Source organism: Hylobates moloch, unplaced genomic scaffold (genome assembly GCF_009828535.3).
Source record: "Hylobates moloch isolate HMO894 unplaced genomic scaffold, HMol_V3 SCAFFOLD_16, whole genome shotgun sequence".
In the NCBI taxonomy this organism is placed as follows: Eukaryota; Metazoa; Chordata; class Mammalia; order Primates; family Hylobatidae; genus Hylobates; species Hylobates moloch.
Genome location: NW_026652291.1, coordinates 49,846,552 through 49,867,790, shown reverse-complemented (window position 1 = coordinate 49,867,790; position 21,239 = coordinate 49,846,552). Strand labels below are relative to the sequence as shown.

The window sequence follows — 21,239 nt, the reverse complement described above, 5'->3', positions numbered from 1 at the left end:
TCCACATTTATCATCTCTGCTTTTTTCATCTACTCCTTGAAACTTTAATTTTGGGCATGCTGATTTGTTGTGATTACCTGATTGGGCTTTGTTGAGCACAACTTTAAGCTGAAGAGTCTCAGAAGACCGATGTTAACCTCTTGTCAGACAATATGCGCCTTTTGGGTTGGTTAAGATAACTTTCATGAAAACTTTGAACCAAAGAAACCTAGGTGAATTAACAAACACATCTGAATATATAGGATGTGCCATAAACTAGGTGTTTTGGAGGGCACACCAAGATGTCTCAGAGAAGGTAGAAAAATGATCAAAGTCTTAAATACAGGAAAGGCATCAACTTTGGGTGTGTTGCTTGGAATGGTTCCTTAGAGGTGGTGGACTGAAACTTCGTATATTACTGGCCAACAATGACACATATGGCATGTTTAGATGAAATATTACTATCAAGGGATAATTCTCTTGACCAGAGTATGTAAAGTACTCCTGAAATATATAGCCCCCTCTGTCTTCAGAACAATGGAAGACATTCTCCTTGAGCTCAGGTTGTACCATTGGGTGTGAAGATTTCTAATGAATTGTAATAGAGAAGTTGTTTTTAAAGATTGAGAAAATTGAATCTGCCAGTCCAGTCAAGTATTTTGAAAATTCCTGCCAAGAATAAATGTGAAACAGGGGTATTGAATTTTGCAGATAGGTTAATGAAGGAACCTACATGATTAATTTTAGCACTGTGAAAATATTTTGTGTGCCATGGTACTCTTGAAACTTTAATATAAGTCTTAGTGACACCTGAAGGAATGTTTAAGCATAAAATAGTTCTGTAAATTTTTTTTTTTAGCAAGTATACGTTTGTAGTTACATTTCCTATAGCTTAGTGGGTTTGTATTTAACTATATCCCTATTCATCTAACCATAATTTTCAGTAAAGGTTAAATTCGAGATAGCTGAGAGGTATGTTGGGACCAGAGAGTAGGAAAATCTAGGTCAGATAGGACATTTCATTATTATTTCACTGGGAGTGGTTGCAATTGTACAGTCATTTCTGTCAGCGATGAGGGTTTCAGTGTGGTTTCTGGTTGTTTCTATTACTTTGTTTTTGATGGTTAAGAGCCACCTTTTGGTTTTATTTTGTTATTGGGACTGGGTATTTGGGTGCTAATCACACCATTCCTACAAGAAGTTACATGCTACTTGCCATAGGCATTTTTGCATTTTATGATTCTAAAGGAAAGAATTTTTGTGCATGAGGCCTTCTTGCATAGCTAAAGATCTACAGAGAATAGAATTGAAAGTCTTCTATATTTCAATGGAATTTAGACAGTCCTTGGATAGCATAGGTGTAAAGGGATGTGATTGACCCAGTGCCATAAATTATGTTGTGATGAAAAGGAACTATGTGAAACACTTTTAGTATTTTAACTAGAAATAAGTTACGGTCAGCTTACCTAAAATGTAAAGTGGATGATATATGCTGTCTTTACAGGATTATTTTTAAAGGCTAAATACTCTTGAGGAGCTACTGAAAGAAACTCTTACACATTTCACTTAAAGATGGTATGCAAATTATAGTTCAGTTTTCAATATTAGATCTTTCCCAGATGTTAAAGTGGAATGGAAATTGCTATCTATAACCAAACTACTATGTCAGATGAAAACTTCTTAGCTAAAATCGTTAATACCAAATAAAAGTAACTTCCCATGTTTGTGGCTCTTGGTTATGTTAGATACTTTGTTCTTTTAGTTAGTCTTTTTTTTTTTCCTTGGAAAGTTTTCAAAAAGCTGTTCCTCAGTGTCTCGTTTCCTAACCAGTTGTCTTTAAAGATTAGTACTTTGGTCAAATGATAAGAATTACCTCTTAATGTCCTTGAAATAGCATTCATTATTTTCCTTATTTTATGCAGTTAGGTGTATTCCTGAAAATTAGTGGACTTCATTGAATTATTGAAAATATCCTATTAAAACACCTATTGTAAAAATACTGCTGCTGATCTTTAACAGCTTTATGTGTGTATGGAAAATGGCAAAATCTGTAGCTGTTGTGTAAATTTTCATGTGATTAGATTTTCTAAAATTGAAGTGTGTAGACCTTGAATCAGTGATAGATTTCAAATTTCACATATAAATGTTGGGGGAAAGATATGGTTGAGGTGTTTCTAGCTTGCTTGCCTTCTTGTCACCTGTTGAACTTTGTGACTGTTGTTTTTAGATGATTTTCTTGGCTTGGTTTAGATGTGCATTTTTATAGGGGTCTTTTTTTTTTTTTAATCTTGTGGAGGTAGTTTGAATGTTAGATTTTTTTTTTTGGTGTGTGATAAGGCATTACCCTAATTTTGACAAACCATGGTTTTGAGTTTATAATTGATATACATTAGACTTGGATTTAATATCAGCAAATTTAGACTTACACATTTGTAATATTTGTAGATTTATAGCAGAGTCCATATATAAGTGTCAGAATTACTTTTTATGTGTGTGGCATTAGTGAAGTAATATGCTATCAGTTGCTCCTTGTTCTTTCATTTTCCCATTTATATCATCCATCAGATTTTGATGGTCCTCCTTGTTTAGCATAAATACTTCACATGACCTTGAAGTTGGAAATAAGAAAGTTACCATTTTAATGCTATGATGTTATAGTCCATCAGTGATGCATTTTTTTTAATAGAGATATACCAGCCAATAAACCTCAGTTATGTTCCTCCAATGTGTATTTTCTACTATAGGTAGTTTATAAAGTTTTAGCTATAAGAAATGTTTTTTGTGTGTCTGTTTTTGAATTGTTCCTGGACAGGCAAATCACTTGATTTCTAAATGCCAAGGAAAATGTCCATATTGTCAGATATTGCCAGGGCATTATTTGATATTTAGGATGCTTTAGAGATTTTGCAGATTTTTTCTTATGGGAGCATTTTAATAAAGTGGGAAATTTTAACATTTGTCAGTATTAAAAATTTTTTTTAACTTTTTCTTCCCGTAGAATTTAAAACACTATAGTTTTTTTCTTTTCTTTATTTAAAAAAATTCTGTGATCTTGCAAGTTTGATTTGGTTCATCTTCTGCTTTAGGAAAGACAGCAACAGGTGGAAGCTGTTGAGTTGGAGGCTAAAGAAGTTCTCAAAAAATTATTTCCAAAGGTGTCTGTCCCTTCTAATTTGGTAAGACTAATTTATTATTTTTTTTAAATGATGACATTATTCAAGAAAGGTATGAATAAGCAACATCATTTGCACTCCACTTGGTTTCAGTAGAGTGCTGATTTCTTGATCTTTCCCATTGTTAAGCTGGTGCTTTTCAGTAAAGATTAATAACTTGGTTCAAAACTCATTTCTATTTACCTGATACTATTGTTTCTATAAAATTTTATATATGAGACGTTATTTGGAGGATTAAAAACATCATATTTGGGAAAGGTTTTTTAATGCTAATAAAATCAATATGCTAACATTCTTAATGGCTTTATTTAAAACTTAATTTTAAGTGATTGCTTCTTAGTTTTAGCAACACTTCCTTAATGTACTTGATACCATGAACCAGGCTCTTTACATTTTAAAACTCAAGATTTTTGGTCATCTGTTACCTTCTTCAAGCAGAAATCTTACAGATAATAAAGAACAACTTGGTTTACTTGAGGGTAGTACATGTTCTACTTTGCTCAGAGAATTAACAATAATTACTTGAGGGCAGAAAAAGTCAGTGAATGTGCATGTGAGTTTCCTAAAATAGAGTGTAGGGTCTTTTTTTTTCTTATTTAATGGAAAACTATTCAACAGTAGAGAGACAAGCATAATGAGGCCCGATGTACCCAACATCTCTCCATAGCACTTATCGGTACATGGCATGCATATAAGCAGTCTTGTTTTACCTCCCACCTTGCACTCCCTAGATTATTTTGAAGGAACTCAAACATCAGAGCATTTCATCTGTAAATATTTCAGTACACATTTCTAAAACGTAAGCATTTCTTTTTAAAAAGTGTGATATTACACTTAAAAATACATTCTTAATTTTGTATAGTATGCATTTCTCCAGTTGTCATATATATTGTCTATTTTATTAAATAATAACTTATTGTAGTTTGTTTTAATCAGGATCCAAATAAGGTCAGTATGTAACTGGTTTGAGACATCTTTTAGATATTTTTTAATCCACGGGTTCCCCGACTCTTTCTCAGCAACACCCCACCTCCTTTAAAAAAAAACAAAACAAAAACAAAACTTAATGGTTTCCTATGAAGTTTCCCACAGTTTGGATTTAGTTGACTGCATCCCTGTGGTGTTAGCATGTTCCTCTTTTCTTTATGTATCCTTTATATGTCAAGTCGGTAATCAGGAATCTGATTCCTGGTCAGATTAAGGCTCAGTATTTTGGGGGTAGGGTAGAGTAGGGGCAAGACCACTTCATAGGCGGTGGTGTACACTTTTATCAGGAGATTCGTAATGTCTACTTGTCTTCCTTTGGCCCATTGGAACTTATTTAGGTTGGTTACCAAGTCGTTTTGACACAATGCTGCTAAACTTTGATAGCTTCTATGCTTTGTGGTATGATAAGGTGCTCCTGATTTATCATATACATTTCCTGCCCCAAACATAGAATCAACTATTTCTCCAAGGAGCTCTGTGGGTGCTAGGGGTGGGGTAAGTAAACTTAATGGCTTGTTCTATTTGTAGTCTGAGTTAAGTATAGCCTACATTTATTTCAAGTAAGGAGAGAAAACTCCTTTGTTTCCATTGTAACTATCGAGGATATGTTCTGATTTGATCAGTTTAGGAGCTCTCTACCACTTTTGAGTTGAACTGATGAAATATCTAGCACTGAGTAAACGTATAGATACGCTATCAGTTCTAGTGCTGTCGTTAAATTGAACCTAAGAGAAAGGGTTGCTATTAATATATTTAATTTTTTTTTCTTTGTGGCATAACCTGTTTTTGTTTCTACTTTATATTTTATTTATGGAAATAATATTGGGGGATGTATTTTTTGGCAGTACTTTATGAGCCAAGAGAATTAATGATTGATAATTTCTGTTCTTCAAAGATTGTATAAGGTCACCAGCAGTAAAAATTTTCTTTTCTAACAGCAATACTACCCACTCTCAGTAACCAGATCTTTTTGACACTATAAATATTTATAAGTCATCATAATATATGGATGATACTCTTTGGCTTTTGTTCATATACTTGTTAAAAGTTGAATATTTCTGCATATAGTCTACAAGAAATGTACTAAACTTTCTATGTGCTAACATTAGAGTCTGGCATTTTAGGTTTGTAAAGATATGAAGGACAATAAACTACGTTATAAAATAATAAAGCAATAAGCTTCATTAATATTAAGATAAGTCAAGATAATCAGTAGATATAAAAATATATAAATTTTTTTTACTGTTTCCTTTTGCTGTCTTGCTGAGCAGTCAACATAGGAGAGATCTAAATTATATGACCTAGAGGGAAATTTACAAACTTTAAGCAACGAAACTAGTTTTTTATCTTATTTTAATTTATGTTGGGTACCAATAGTTGAAACTGTTAAGTAGGATTCTGATAATGTACATTTAGTCTTGGTTCAGATTTATAATGTGAGAATGTTAAATAGTGTTTTAAAACTAGTTTGATATTAAAGGTATTGTACTATGGAGTGACTCAGCATCTACTTTTGTTTTTTGTTATTTGATAGTTTACAGAGAATCCTGATTCAGCTGCATATGTAACAGTTTATATTATAGCAGTTAATAAAAATTTCATGAGTTTTTTTTTCTTAAATTTAATCCAAAGGCTTAAAAGAAGGAATAAGAGGAAATTTGATTTAAAGTATCTAACACACAGATACACTTTATCAAAGTGTAAAATTCAGATAAGCATCAATAATTTAGAGTAATTTATTCTAAAATTTAGAGTAAATGCCAAAACTGTAATATATGCATATTTACATCAGCTAACCTGTCAGCACAAATTGAGTTGTGGTTGGATTTAAACAAGTAAATGTGTATGCATATCACTTCTCATTAGGATTTTTAAAATAATAATATTTCCTAATTTGAATGAAATAATTTTAGAGTCCTTGGAGCATTTTCATAGAATTTGAAATCCTCCAAATGGAACATCTTCAGTTGAACTTTCACTTTATGAACTCAAAATACTTCATTTTTGAGAACTGTTTTACCTGGAAACAGTTTTGAAAAATTATTCGGGGTTTTTTGTGTTTTAAAGATTATTTGTCCTGGTGCTAGTAAGTGGTAGAGGCCAGATTTGAACCCAGGTTTTTCTACCTGCGACTGCAGAATTCATTTGAAAATACTCTTGGTTAGGTATATAAGATTTTATTTTGATGGTAGGTACGTAGGTCTGTTTTTAGTGCTTGTTTTTAAAAGTGGGTTTTGTCCAACTTATGCAGTAGTTACATTCCTCTTTGAAATTTGTAGCAATGTCCTGTTTGTCTGTGTAGGTTTCTTTTATAATTATCTAATCTGGTTATTTTAAATGTTTGACCTATTTTATTTGGATTTTTTTTTCCTTTGGAAATTAATGATTTTAACTTTTCTCGTCCACAGAGTTATAGTGAATGGTTGCATGGATTTGAAAAAAAGGCAAAAGAATGTATGGCTGGAACTTCAGGGTCAGAGGAGGTTAAGGTTAGTTCAGCATATGAACTGTTCGTAATTTAAACATAGAAAAAAGAAGCAAATAAGATTTTGTCTTCATGAGCTTGGAAAAGATAAAAGATAATCGAATAAGGCTCTTTTGAGAAAGTGTAAGAAGGTGATTTCATTTTGTTTAAATTTTAGTTGAAATACAGTAAGTCGTCTTTGCATTTGATTTGTTTACAAAGCTAATGTTTGCCATTCCTTAAACTCTGTATTTTAATTGTTTCTAAAATTGAATATTTATCCCTTACTATTTTTTTAGCCTAGGTTTAAAAAGTAAAGATCAGTCGAGATAGGTAGAATCTCACTGGTTTGCTGAAGCATCCCCAAATACATCATTAGAGGTATTTAGAAACTGGATTGGTTTTTATCCTTGGCTACTGAAATTGGGGGGATTTATTATTATTGTTTTCTTGTATCTCAAGTGGCATGAATAAAATCCTCTTTCCCATGTGTGTGGCATAGGCATTGTGACCGTTCTTCACATGTGGATCTGCTTTGATCTTACCACCTGACTAAAGACTTTAGTACCAAGACTATTTATTATAACATTGTTTAATAAAAATGACCAAAAGGGTCATTGAATGAACTTCATTGCTACTTAGAAAGGTTGAAATGTAGTGTTTCCTTATAAAACACTTTGAAACCATTTAGCATATTACAGTATTAAGTACTAAAACAAACTTGAAGCATAAAGCTTTCTGGTAGAATTACGGAATTTTTCTTTATTTCGTTCTTTGCAGGTTCTAGAGCACAAGTTGAAAGAAGCTGATGAAATGCACACATTGTTACAGCTAGAATGTGAAAAATACAAATCCGTCCTTGCAGAAACAGTAGGAAATGATTTTTAATCTACATTTTGATTTTACTTTAAATCATTACCTTCTTCCTTCATGGCCTAAATAGTTTTATCTTGGCATTAGAACATGAATTTTTCAAAACAACTATACTTTTGTCTGTAGGAAGGAATTTTACAGAAGCTACAGAGAAGTGTTGAGCAAGAAGAAAATAAATGGAAAGTTAAGGTTGATGAATCACACAAGACTATTAAACAGGTATTTACAAAAGAAAAGCTTAGAGCAGTGGTTCTCAATGTGTGGGGCTTGAACCAGCAGCATCAGCATCATGTGACATGCACATTCTTGGGCCCCAACCCAGCTACCAAATCCAAAACGTATGTGGGGTGGCAGCAGTCTGTTTTCATAAGCCCTCCAGAATAGTCTAATGCCCACCCAAGTTTGAAAATCACTGGTTTTAAAGTATGACTAAAGGGTAATCATATAGAATGTAGAGTGCTAGTTACAGAATTACTGTGTGATAAGGTAAAGGATGCTGGAAAAGAATACTGGTAAAGAATATGGAAATCAGTGTGGCGATTCCTTAGGGATCTAGAACTAGAAATACCGTTTGACCCAGCCATCCCATTACTGGGTATATACCCAAAGGACTATAAATCATGCTGCTATAAAGACACATGCACACGTATGTTTATTGCGGCACTATTCACAATAGCAAAGACTTGGAACCAACCCAAATGTCCAACAACGGTAGACTGGATTAAGAAAATGTGGCACATATACACCATGGAATACTATGCAGCCATAAAAAATGATGAGTTCATGTCCTTTGTAGGGACATGGATGAAACTGGAAACCATCATTCTCAGTAAACTATCGCAAGGACAAAAAACCAAACACCACATGTTCTCACTCATAGGTGGGAATTGAACAATGAGAACACATGGACACAGGAAGGGGAACATCACACTCTGGGGACTGTTGTGGGGTGGGGGGAGAGGGGAGGGACAGCATTAGGAGATATACCTAATGCTAAATGACGAGTTAATGGGTGCAGCAAAACAACATGGCGCATGGATACTTACGTAACAAACCTGCACATTGTGCACATGTACCCTAAAACGTAAAGTATAATAATAATAAAAAAAAAAAGAATACTGGGTTCAAAATCAGTTTTAAAGTATTTAACCCATAATATAGAATTCAAGAAAAAATCATTCTTCTATTTGTGGGACCTGAATGTTATTGTGCAACCTTAATTTTTCTCCCTTTTACTTCAGCATGATAAAGAGTACTGTTACTCACTTATTTTTTGGGGCCAATGTGCAGAATTTACAGTTGCTGATGGTACTCTACTTTAATGCACTTGCAGAATAAATACAGCTGAATATCAGTTAATACTAATCAAAAATTAATCACTTTTAGCCGAGCCTAATATACAAATGGAGTAGGTTTGGACCACAATTTAAATCAAGTTCAATGTGACTCATTTTTAAGGTCTTTTAAAATTCAGTAAGACTTTAAATGAGATGCATTTCAAAACCTGGGAAGTGTCTTTTAATTGATCAGAATTCTACAGGATAGAAACTGCTATATCCTTGGTGGTTTACTTGGCCATATAATTGTTTCACATTTCAGATGCAGTCATCATTTACATCTTCAGAACAAGAGCTAGAGCGATTAAGAAGAGAAAATAAGGATATTGAAAATGTATGTTATTTGATTGTTTTACTTGTAACCTATGGATTTGTTTTTAGCATTAACGATTGTCTGAAGATCTATAGTTTAAGATTACTTTATAGTTATGCTCTTAATATCTTGGGTAGTGTTTGGGTTGATACAGTTTTATATTCATAAGTGTCATAACTTTGCCTTGTGGGGAAATATTATGAAAGGAAATTTTAAGTGTGTTAACTTTTCCTTTGTTGCATTGCTAGCTGAGAAGAGAACGAGAACATTTGGAAATGGAACTAGAGAAGGCAGAGATGGAACGATCTACCTATGTTACAGAAGTCAGAGAGGTACTTAAAACAAAATCTTTTCAAACTTGCTTCTCAATTCAGATTAAGTTTATAACAGTGATATTTCAGTGTAAGTTGTTTGTGGCAGAGCTTCCGAGTAGCATACAAAACATGGGCTATCATAAGGAGATCAATCTTAAACTCTAAACTTCATTGCAGCTGAAAGATCTGTTGACTGAATTGCAGAAAAAACTTGATGATTCATATTCTGAAGCAGTAAGACAGAATGAAGAGCTAAATTTGGTAAGAAGCTTGTCCTCCACTGGGTATCAAGTAGGCACTGAAAACACTTTGTTGACATGTGGAGAAACCATCCAAGCTTTTTTTTCTTTGCTAACATCTTTAGCTTGGCCTTTTTGTAAGTCTAAGATAATCTTCATATTCCGATGATTCTTAAGATTATCTTTCTTTTCTTGACTCCTAAAATGATCCTTCTTTTCTTAGCTCCTAACAATGGCATGTTTGGCTTCCAACACTTTTTCAAAATTTTCCATGTTTTATAAATCCTATTTTCTCGAACAGCAGTCTTTTCTGTGAATAAAGAAATGAAATAAAGATTGGCTGAGTTACGAAGATTTTCTTCTCAGACTATCATAGTTAATGGGGCCTTTTATTTTCTAACCTGGGAGAAGATTATATTGAAAGTCAAAGACACGTATTCTTCATTCAAGGGCAGTAATCTAATCCAGTTTCTAATTTTAACCTAGTCTCTCTATATATTACAAATATTAAAAAGCATATGAGTCTTTATTATCAACATATTATTTAGAGCGTAGTAATCCTAAAAGCATAGACTTTGAGATAATTTTATGTTAGCTAAATGTCTTAAAACATATAGTACCCTGTATTCCTATTCTCAAGTTTTCTAAAAACTGTACTGATTGTGACAGACTTAGCTATTAGACGGATATGGCTGTCTTGCTCTCTGTTTGAAACAACAACTGTTATGTCTTCCCTGTGAGTTAAAAATTGTTACAGCACAGGGATTAGATTTTTTTTTTTAAGTACCTTAATAAACTCTCAGAAGATTACAGTAAGTAAGTTTTTTCCTTACCCAAAGTTCACCCTGCCCAGTTTGGAATTTTCTTGTTAACATTACTCAATGTACCAAGAAAACTTTAACTCATTCATTTGTGGTTGGTATCCTATGTTACGGCAAGAATTTATGGGAATCAATTTTTAGAGTAGTGCTGTATGAAATACAGGTTGTGTATTCTTTATCTGGAGTGCTTGGAACCAGCAATTTTGGGGGGGATTTTGGATTATTTGTATTATATGCTTGCTCTGTATGTGTCCCTTATCTGAAAATCCGAAATCTGAAATGCTCCAATGAACATTTCCTTTGATTGTCATGTCAGTGCTTAAAAAGTTTAGGATTTTGGAGCATTTCAGAGTTCAGATTTTCAGATTAGGGATGTTCATACACACACAGCCCTACACACACAGAGCCCTACACCTCTAATTTTTAAATCTTTGTTTTATTTATCAATGTTTTACTTTAATTGAACTCATTCACACTGCATTGTGAGACTAGTTCTATGCTATACGTTGCACAGATTAGGACTGTGATATGTCATGGCTATAAGTCCTCACTCTATGTTTTTAAAAAATCATTTCTAGTTGTTAGAGTTTTACTTACAACTTTGGTGCTTAGTGGCTGACCCAGCAGTTACATGGTTACATTTCCACTCAGCTTAATGCTTTATTTTGATTTTTTGTCCCCCTCCTTCTGTCAGGAGATCATTTTGAGTGGTTGATACTTACATTTTTCCCTAGAGTTTGGAATCTTTATTTTAATGTTTGTTTGCTCAGAATAACTGCTGCTACTTTTTATGATAAAATAGCTTTGTTTGCCTATACGTGCTTTGTGTATTCTTGGGCCAAAAGATTCATTTCTCTGATGGAGAATATTAAAACTTAAAGTTGTGTAAAGGAGCAAAATTTATTTGGGTACTTAACATAGAATTCCTCAGATAAAATTTCCAAGTGGAATTTCCCTCTGCCCCACTGCTGCCCGTTTTTAATTCTCCCTCCAATTTTAAATGTCACTGCCTTGTATTTCCGCCTTTGGGCCTCTAGAACTGTTTCAAAAGTGCCCATGGGTGGGAAGCAAAAACAATTACCTTATGAGAGTAAGAAGAAAGTTTTTTGGGAGCAATATAGTTCATTTTCCTTGCTTATATTTAATTGGAAAATCAGAGAAGCGGCATTATATATTTGCACGAGAGTTACAGAACTTTCTGTTTTGACAGATTGGTTATTCATAGGTGTATCGTAAGGCATTTCTTGATGGTATAATTTAGGCCAGTGTGGTCTTGTACTACCTCTTAGTGAAGCCTTAAACGATGGTCAGTATTTTAGGAGTTTTAATTTGACTGGATTTGTAGTCTTCTGTTCAATATTTTTAAAAATATTGTATAATTGACTAATTGAACTGTATAGATTAAGAAAGCCTTTAAAAACTAATGGGTAAAGTATCTATTTGGCTTTTAATTTGGAATAATTTCAGTGACTGTTATAAATAGTAATACCTTCAAAAGGCACTTTACTGGAATTTGATGGTTTTGTTTTTGCATTTGCAGTTTTCTGCTCTAAACTGTAGTTCATTTCTGTGGCTTTTCTTATGTTTAGCTTTACAGATGGGAACCTCTACTGCTTAGCCTTTCTATACATCTGGTGCAGCATATTGGCTAATCCACTGTGCATAATAACTGTTAGCAGTCCCATTCATTCTTCAGTCCTAGAGGTATCAGCATAATCAAAGAATGATGCAAATTAAGTTAATTATGGTGTTCCTTTATTTTTACAGTTGAAGGCACAGTTAAATGAAACACTCACAAAACTTAGAACTGAACAAAATGAAAGACAGAAGGTAGCTGGTGATTTGCATAAGGTAGGCACTGTTTGTCCTAGAGATGTCGTATCATGAGCCTATGTTGTGTGTTCAATCTTAAGCAAACTTATGCTGCTAATTCTGGATTTGTTGTTTTGCATCATTATATTAACCTTTTATAAATTTAAGCTGCTTGTTATTAGTTACTATTTTGGAATGAAACTTTTTGGCTTGTTTTTCCAGGATTCTTAATTCACCTCATTATTTCCTCATATTTCTATAATTAATTGCTTTATAAAGTACAGAGTAAAATTTGGTTGGAGTTATTAAAATTTGGCTGCATCCATATATTTTTTAAAATTGGGATTTGGCTGTGTATTCATTTACAAAGTATTTTTCTCTTGGTCTTTTGGATAAAACAAAGATATAAATTGCTGTTTTTTTTCAGAAGTTTTTCCTTCATTTATTTCTTCATACAAATATATTTTTCCTAATCTCAATGCAAATGAATGATTTTTAGGACTGCATTTCTTTGCATTGGTTTGACGGGTTATTTATAATTCTGTTTTGAGGTCTACTTTTAATAGTAGAATTCACATATTCTTATATCAAAGCTGTTTTAGAGCTATGATAGTGTTTATGGATATATCATCATTAGCAAAACAAATGTCACTTTTTGGAATTGCAAGAACAAGAGGTACACACACCTTAAATTTTGATAGTATAAAACGGAATCCCAGAAACCTAAAAGTAGTAATTTATACTCCTGTCAACATGGTATGAGAACATGTATTTCCCTATACCCTCACCAATATTAGATATTGTCTGACATTTAAATATTTGGTATTCTAATAGATTTTAAAAGTTATCTGATTTAAAAAAATAATACTCCTTTTAAAGAGTTGAAAGAAATTTTTTTTTGATTCTGTATGCGTATAGTTTATAATTGTTATGTAAAAGTCTAGGAATCCACAAGTGTTGTCAGATTATTTGAGTGTAGACAGAATGTGAATTTGGGTCTGTTTTAGAGGACAAACTGATGCTTAATACACTGTTATGGTTGAGCAGTCAGTTTACTTTGATACGTGATTTTAATTTTTGACCCCTGGATCAAAATATGAAACATGGAATTTAGCCTAGCAATGTAGTTTCTTAGAAAGTACTTTAAAAATACTAAATGGGTGCTCAAAGTTATATAATAGATATACCATCTTATTTACAATAGCTAAGATGGCAATGATAGGTGACAATTAACTGCCCCATACCTATACAGTAGAAATATTGTGCAACATTTGATTGGAAAAGCACATAAATATTTGACTAAAAAAAGTTAATAACAGCTGGGCGTGGTGGCTCACGCCTATAATCCCAGCACTTTGGGAGGCCAAGGTAGGTGGATCACCTGAGGTCAGGAGTTCAAGACCAGCCTGGCCAACATGGTGAAACCCCCGTCTCTACTAAAAATATAAAAATTAGCTGGGTGTGGTGGTGCGCACCTGCAATCTCAGCTACTCAGGAGGCTGAGGCAGGAGAATCGCTTGAACCCGGGAGGCAGAGGTTGCAGTGAGCTGAGATTGCTCTACTGCACTCTAGCCTGGGCGACAGAGCAAGACTCTGTCTTAAAAAAAAAAAAAAGTTAATAACATACTTTGTAAAATAGGTAAGTATAAAGCAGTAGTATGTTAAAGCTCATTTATGTAATATTTTCTATAAGCACATAATATGTAGAGAGGGATCTAAACTAGGGGTGGACAAACCCCAAAGCTTTTTTAGGGTTTGTAGGTCACGTATGATCTCTTTAGAATATTTTTGTCTCCTTTTTAACATAACCCTTAATTTTATTTTATTTTTTTCGAGATGGAGTTTCGCTCTTGTTGACCAGGCTGGAGTGCAATGGCACGATCTTGGCTCACTGCAACCTCCGCCTCCCAGGTTCAGTCGACTCTCCTTCCTCAGCCTCCCTAGTAGCTGGGATTACAGGCATGTGCCACCACACCCGGCTAATTTTGTATTTTTAGTAGAGACGGGGTTTCTCCATGTTGGTCAGGCTGGTCTCGAACTCCCGACCTCAGGTGATCCACCCGCCTCGGCCTCCCAAGGTGTTAGGATTACAGGCGTGAGCCACTGCGCCCAGCAACATGGCCCTTTAAAAAGTAAAAAATATTCTTAGCTTGTGTTCTGTACAAAAACAGGCTTTGGACCAGATTTGACTAACCTTTAATCTAGACTAATACTAACCTAAATATCAACTATGGTTATTTCTATTTTTAAATTGCTTTATATAGTTTCTGTATTACTTAAGCTTTTAAAAACAGTGAACATATGTTCTTATAATCTGGTGGGGGGTGAAGCTATTTTCATTTTGGAGGGAAAAACCTGTGTCGTCTTTTGACAGGAACTTTTCTACAAAATGAATAAAATTATTAATTCTTTATGTATTTATCAACTGTATTATTTAGTAGCTACCATATTGCTTTCCTTATAGGCTCAACAGTCACTGGAGCTTATCCAGTCAAAAATAGTAAAAGCTGCTGGAGACACTACTGTTATTGAAAATAGTGATGTTTCCCCAGAAACGGTATGTATTTTCTTCATCCCCAGATCTCTGAGCTAGTTACCTTGTGACCTGTGTGAAGAACAAAAATGTATAAGGTCCATCTCCAAAAGTCATCTTCCTTGAAAATATCCTGTCCCTAAAATGTAGTGTTTTCACTGATGTTTGATCTCATTTTTGCTTAGTGAGGTATGTTAATTTTAAGGGTTGTGTTGAGAGGTATGGAGCAGGGGTCCCCAATCCCTGGACTGTGGTCAGTGGCATTTTAGGAACCAGGCCACACAGCAGGAGATGAGTGGTGGGTGAATGACCATTACCGCCTGAGCTCTGCCTGCTGTCAGATCAGTGGCAGCATTAGATTTTCATAGGAGTGCAAACCCTATTGTGAACTGCATGCTCCTTATGAGAATCTAATGCTTGATGATCTGAGGTGGAACAGTTTCATCCTGAAACCATCCCCGCACTCACGCATCTGTGGAAAAATTGTCTTCCACAAAACTGGTCCCTGGTGCCAAAACGATTGGGTACCGCTGGCTTAGAGTATAGACTCTGGAGCTAGACTGCCTATGTTTGAGTCCTGGCTCTGCCACTTAGTAGCTATGTGAATTTGGGCAGATCTTTATCTACTTTGTGCTTTAGTTGCCCCATCTGTAAAAGGCAATGATAATAATACCTATCCTGTAGGGTTTTTGAAAGAAGTAAATGAGTTAATACATAAAACACTTAAAATAGTAGGTGGTACTTAGAACAGTGCCTGGCACTTAACTTAGTAAGAGCTCAGTATATATTAACTACTTTTTTTACTGGTTGGAATGTGCTTTCTTTTGCGGGGCAAATTTTTTTTTCTGAAAGAAAAAATGGATTCTGATATTCATAGATTCTAGATTTTTTTCCTTTTGTGGCCAGGTGACAACATTTATAACATAATTTTCTTTGGTACCAACTAGTTTGCACCACTAGTTAGCAAACAGTATTTCTCTATGTGGTTTTTGTTATTGTTGATTTTCATGTCATTGTTCAGATTTTTTAATGTTTGTGTTTAAATCAGCAATATAACATTTTCTGTTGTTTGGTTGTACATTTCTTTTCCTTGTGTATGGAGTTTATCATCACTTCCATCTCTTTTTAGGAGTCTTCTGAGAAGGAGACAATGTCTGTAAGTCTAAATCAGACTGTAACACAGTTACAGCAGTTGCTTCAGGCAGTAAACCAACAGCTCACAAAGGAGAAAGAGCACTACCAGGTGTTAGGTAAGGACAACTGAAATATTCCTGTCTATGGGTAATTGACGTTAGGTGTATGTGTAATGTGTATTTACATAAATAAAGGAAACTCACTTCACTAGAGGAAATATTCCTTCTTTATCTCTCTTAGAACTTTCAGGTGACAGCCTTAAGCTTTCTTGGAGCTTTAGTTCTATTTTGTGCATATTTTGAAGGTCTTGTAGCTTGGAGGGGTTATCTTTGCCTCCTTTGACCTTTGTATCAACAGATTCTCTTGTAACTTGGCTGCCTGGGTTTTTGTGTGTTGCCTTAATACCTGCAACTGCTTCGTTAGTTTATTCTGTTCTTAGTTTAGAGTAAGTATCTGTGACCTTTTCTCCCCTCTCCCTTCCTTCCTCCTTTCCTCCCTCCCAAAATAAAATGACCATAACATTTTAACTGAGGTAAGATTGCTGAACTGAAAGTAAAGTCATCGCAGTGTCTTAAAATTGAAAGCTGGTTTTTATTCAAGTTTGCTTTTGTTAGGTAGTCTAAGAAATTTATTCATTAGCTCCTGAAGTGAGATTTTTACTTGAGGATAGCTAAACCCATAATTAACCAAGTCATGTTATGAGCTTTTATTGTCTATATTACCTTGGAAGGCTCAGATTTGGTAGCATTTTAAAATGACTTGTATTCCAGCTGGTGAATGCAGTTTTTGTTTTTCTGGCTGTAAGTTTTTTTTTCTTTTTTCTGTTGCTACCTGGATTTTACGTGTTTTATGAATAACTTAAGTCACACTGCCTAGAGTGTAATTAGAATATTCAGATATGCACTGAATACTTCAGATACTCTTCTTTTGAAGATATTTTCTCTAAAACAATCATGATATCCTGGAGACCCTGAGGGGCATCTCATCACTGAATTATCCCTTTCAGAACCCCTGATAATACTGTGTTGGGCTATACAAGGCCTCAGGGAGAGCTTAGGTATCCTGGAAAAGTTGGGATGGACTTCCATTTTGATGTTACAGGAGCATTTTGTCTCACTTGAGAGTGATCCATCCTCTGGCCTACCTTGACACATGCTCTCCTTCAAAATGCTAATTCAGGTCAGTTATCTCTAACATGACTTTCTATATAATAAGCCCAGCTCATTCTTCAACATATCAACAAAAGTAATTAAGCCTCATCCCAAATCTTTTATCTTTGGTAAGCCGACTTCTCCAGTTTCCCAGTGTAAAAATTCTGCCACGTTTCCTCGCTTTTCCAAATTAGGAAATAACATTGCTTCCTAGGGAAACTCTTCCATAGCTCCTTCCCAGGACTTCTGCCTTATTTTTTCCACTGGCTCCCTCTGTTCAGTCTTGAAAACATGCTCAGATGGCTTATTTTAACCTTGTACTTCCTTCAGGTTACCACCCTTATTTTTTACTTTTTTACTATTTAGTATTCTTAAGAAAATATTCTCTATCTACTTATTTATTGTTATTGATTACTTTATACACTCTAGAATGGCTTTTCTTCCTGCTATTTCAGTGAAATCATTTTTGCAAAAATCATTAATGATCCCTAATTGCTAGGTCCAGTATAGGCCCTTCTTTTGCATATGATGAGATACTGAAAGTACTTATGAAATATGTCAAAAATGCTGACGTTAGATCTTTGTGTTATAAGGGAAGGATTTCATTTCTAGAGAGCTTAAACAATTAAAAGATTGCCTATTACCCCTTGCCTTTAGACCTAAGCAGTATTCTCTCTTTAGCATCTCATAGATGTTAATATTTTCCTTTTCTTCCCAAATACATAGTCTGCTCATTTTAAGTCTTGTGAACTATTTTTGGCTTGTCTGTTGCCACATTTGTTTTAATTGTATTACATTTGAGACATATGAATCATTGATAATAACAGTTTTTCTTTTTGATTTACAGAATTATAGTAATTTATTAAAATATGTCTGTATACCCTCACAACGCAGTTGGCAGGCAGCTCCCCTAAGTGATAGCACAACATTCTTTTGTCAGCTGATAAATATAAGTCCAAGTTTGGCAAGTGGGTGGTTGACAGTATTATATCATGAATGATGGGCCCACCAGGCACTCTCGAACTTCTTCATTCCTTAGGCTCTACCTGGCAGTGACGTTGATAATTCTTCCTTATGTACTTATGTTTTGGTTCCCTTAGCTCTTCTTTATACCCATTAAATGTTTGTGTTACCCTCAGGTTTTTATCCTTAGCTATCATTTTTGCTACATATATTCTCCCTCCTGTATACTCTTTAAACTGACACGAGATGATTAAATTGAAAACACGTCTTAATCATTAGAATGTAGGTAATAGGTTAATATATCTAATGTCAAGAAACCTTTAAAAATATACACAAGTACTTACGAATTGTTTATGATGATGCTGCACATATTCAATAAAGGGAGAGTTGTTTTTAAAAACAAATACTCAAGAGATAATATGCAGTGATGTAGTTTTTCTAAATCCTGATACATAGTGCTTAGCATTTCTTAGAGCTGTAGGGGTAGGTGTATTTAACTGCTATCTTTAATTTGTGAAAACTTTTCTTTTGGAAATTTTTTTTCCCATTACCTATTTTTCCTCCCCCCCATCAAAAAAAGAAAAGGGTACCATCCTCCTCTTTCCATTTTCGGGGAGTGGGAGATTGATTAAGATGCCTTTTATGTGAATTGACAGTATTGGCATTTTATAATATACTTTTTTGTTCCCAGATATCTACTCTTTGTTTCACATTTGCCTGGTTTCTAAGTTTTCTAGGTGTATTTCTAACCAAATCAGAAGCTTTATTATCCCAGGTTACCTTATCTTGGAACCAGTTTGTAGAATCCTGTTGAGGGAGGATGATAATTTAAATAGCTGATACTTCATGAGTATGCCTGTAAGCGTAAGCATGCTTCCAACATGTGGCAACTCCGTTAATCTTCACAACCACCCTGTGCGTTAGGTAGGTAGGTATTATTATTCCCATGTTACAACAGACCCAAAGAGATTCTATAACTTGTCCAAGGTCATACGGCTAATGGGTGAGCTGAGGTTTAAATCAAGGTAGTTTGGGTACAGGGCTTGTGTTCTTAATCAGTGCTTTTCTTCTCCCTAATTCAGGCACTGTGTTCACTGATCCCTTTTGTCACTGTTTTCTTTTCTCCTCATTTTGTCTTCTTATTTATTTATTTTTTTGCCAGCCTCTTAGAAGTTTTGTCAATCAATTCTGACTTTTTCCTGAAGTTGATATTTGGTTTGTCAGTAGTGTATTGGAGAGGCTTACAGTATTATCCAGAAGAAATGGAGGTGAAGCTCTGTGTGTGCTCTCTGTACTCCCTTTAACAAATAGATTCTCAAGTGTTTCTGAAAGAAAAAATCCTTTTGTAGTGCTCCTGAGGTACAAGAGTTAATGCTCTGGAGAAGAACTTATCTTATTTTACACTGAACCTCGGCTATCATATGGATCAGGTTTTCATTTTCTGTAATATGTTTGCATAGCACTTTAGAGTTTAACGTGCTAGTGATCTTTTTAGACGTTCCGATCAACTGTTAATAGCCAGTGATAACTTTGCTTTTTAATTTTCCAATTGCTTCTTTCCTCTAAGCTTTTTATTTTGAAAAATTTCACACGTACAGTTGAAAGAATAGTACAACACCCATAAACCCTCCATCTGCTTCATCTTTTTCTATATGTCTACGTATTTTGTTGTTGTTAAACTAATTGAAAGTAACTTTTAGTCGTTATGACATTTTATCTCTAAGTACTTTAGCACACATCTCCGAAAGCAAGACATTGTTTTATCAATCAGTGGTACCATTATTACATCCAAAAAGACAAAATAGTAGTTATGTACTATCCAGTATTAACCCTTTATTCACATTTTGTCAGTTGTACCCAAAATAGCTTTTTAACTATTTTCCCCAAACCAGAATCCAAGGCAAAATTTAGCATGTTGTGTTTGGTTAAGTCCTCTTAGTCTCTCTAATGGCTTTTGAAGTTTAATTTCTTTAGTCATCTTATCTGACTTAGAAAACGTCATATGACCTAAAAAAAAAAAAAAAAATCTGTTTCTGCTCTTTTAAATTATTTATTCACTGGGGTAAGGTTGTATTCAACCTCTTTTCAGTGCTACTCACTCACTTTAGCTTTACATTCTCTTGAGTAGGACTAATAAAAATGGATTACCAGTGTTGTTGTCTTAAATGTTTTCTAACAGAATTTGGCTCACATTTAAAAATATCTACCTACAAGCTTGTTTCCTTTGAATCCTGAGATTTTTCTCATTTTGATTACCATTAGTGTGAATTGCTTTGAGTCTATTTGAAAGGGCTATGCTAGATCAAATGGAATATGTACTTTTGGTGTTTGACAAATGTCTTCTGATTGCCTTCTGTTGCTTTGTTTTAAAGTGAAATTCATTCTTTCTGATCTTTTACAGAGTGAAGTAATTGAGAAACTGTTCATTTGAGGATAAAAAAGGCATTGTATTATATTTTGCCAAATTAAAGCCTTATTTATGTTTTCACCCTTTCTACTTTGTCAGAAACACTGAACAGAGTTTTGTCTTTTCTAATCCTTGTTAGACTACTGATTTAAAGAAAGAAAAAAAAAGCCAACTCTGTAGACACCTTCAGAGTTTAGTTTTATAATAAAAACTGTTTGAATAATTAGACCTTTACATTCCTGAAGATAAACATGTAATCTTTTATCTTATTTTGCTCAATAAAATTGTTCAGAAGATCAAAGTGGTAAAGACAATGTAAAATTTAACATTTTAATACTGATGTTGTACACTGTTTTACTTAACATTTTGGGAAGTAACTGCCTCTGACTTCAACTCAAGAAAACACTTTTTTGTTGCTAATGTAATTGGTTTTTGTAATGGCGTCAGCAAATAAAAGGATGCTTATTATTCAAACTTGACTTGTTCTAATTTTTATTGAGCTTTAACAGATTTCATTAGTAGTACAGATCATTGTAATTTAGAATACAGCTATTAATTGGCAACCATTCAACAAGATGGGTTTATGTAGCTTCTATAACCTTTCTAACTGGTGCTCTGGGTCCTCTTCGGTTTGGTCCAGTGTAAAGTGCCCCAGGAGTGCTGGGGTTTCAGAAAGGACAGAGCAAGCATTTAGGATTTCAGACTTACCACCCACACTTCAGGTAGAGGAGCTCTGTTT

The 21,239-nt window shown here is 34.2% G+C and overlaps 1 protein-coding gene across 10 annotated transcripts in view; it reads left to right on the top strand.

The window, feature by feature from the left end:
- Positions 1-20,979, top strand: part of KTN1 (kinectin 1) — a 102,070-nt gene extending 81,091 nt beyond the window's left edge. For 6 of the 10 annotated variants that reach the window (XM_058429955.1, XM_058429954.1, XM_058429956.1 and 3 more), the window contains 11 exons: positions 3,066-3,155; positions 6,548-6,628; positions 7,384-7,473; positions 7,603-7,695; positions 9,076-9,147; positions 9,375-9,458; positions 9,618-9,701; positions 12,268-12,351; positions 14,777-14,869; positions 15,975-16,095; positions 20,495-20,979. In XM_058429955.1, the coding sequence (XP_058285938.1) occupies positions 3,066-3,155; positions 6,548-6,628; positions 7,384-7,473; positions 7,603-7,695; positions 9,076-9,147; positions 9,375-9,458; positions 9,618-9,701; positions 12,268-12,351; positions 14,777-14,869; positions 15,975-16,095; positions 20,495-20,499 (897 nt within the window). In that variant the 3' untranslated portion in view covers positions 20,500-20,979. The remainder of the gene's footprint in view (positions 1-3,065; positions 3,156-6,547; positions 6,629-7,383; positions 7,474-7,602; positions 7,696-9,075; positions 9,148-9,374; positions 9,459-9,617; positions 9,702-12,267; positions 12,352-14,776; positions 14,870-15,974; positions 16,096-20,494) is intronic. The other 4 variants (XM_058429957.1, XM_032134930.2, XM_032134931.2 and 1 more) reach the window with 1 other exon arrangement.
- Positions 20,980-21,239: the final 260 nt, after the last annotated feature.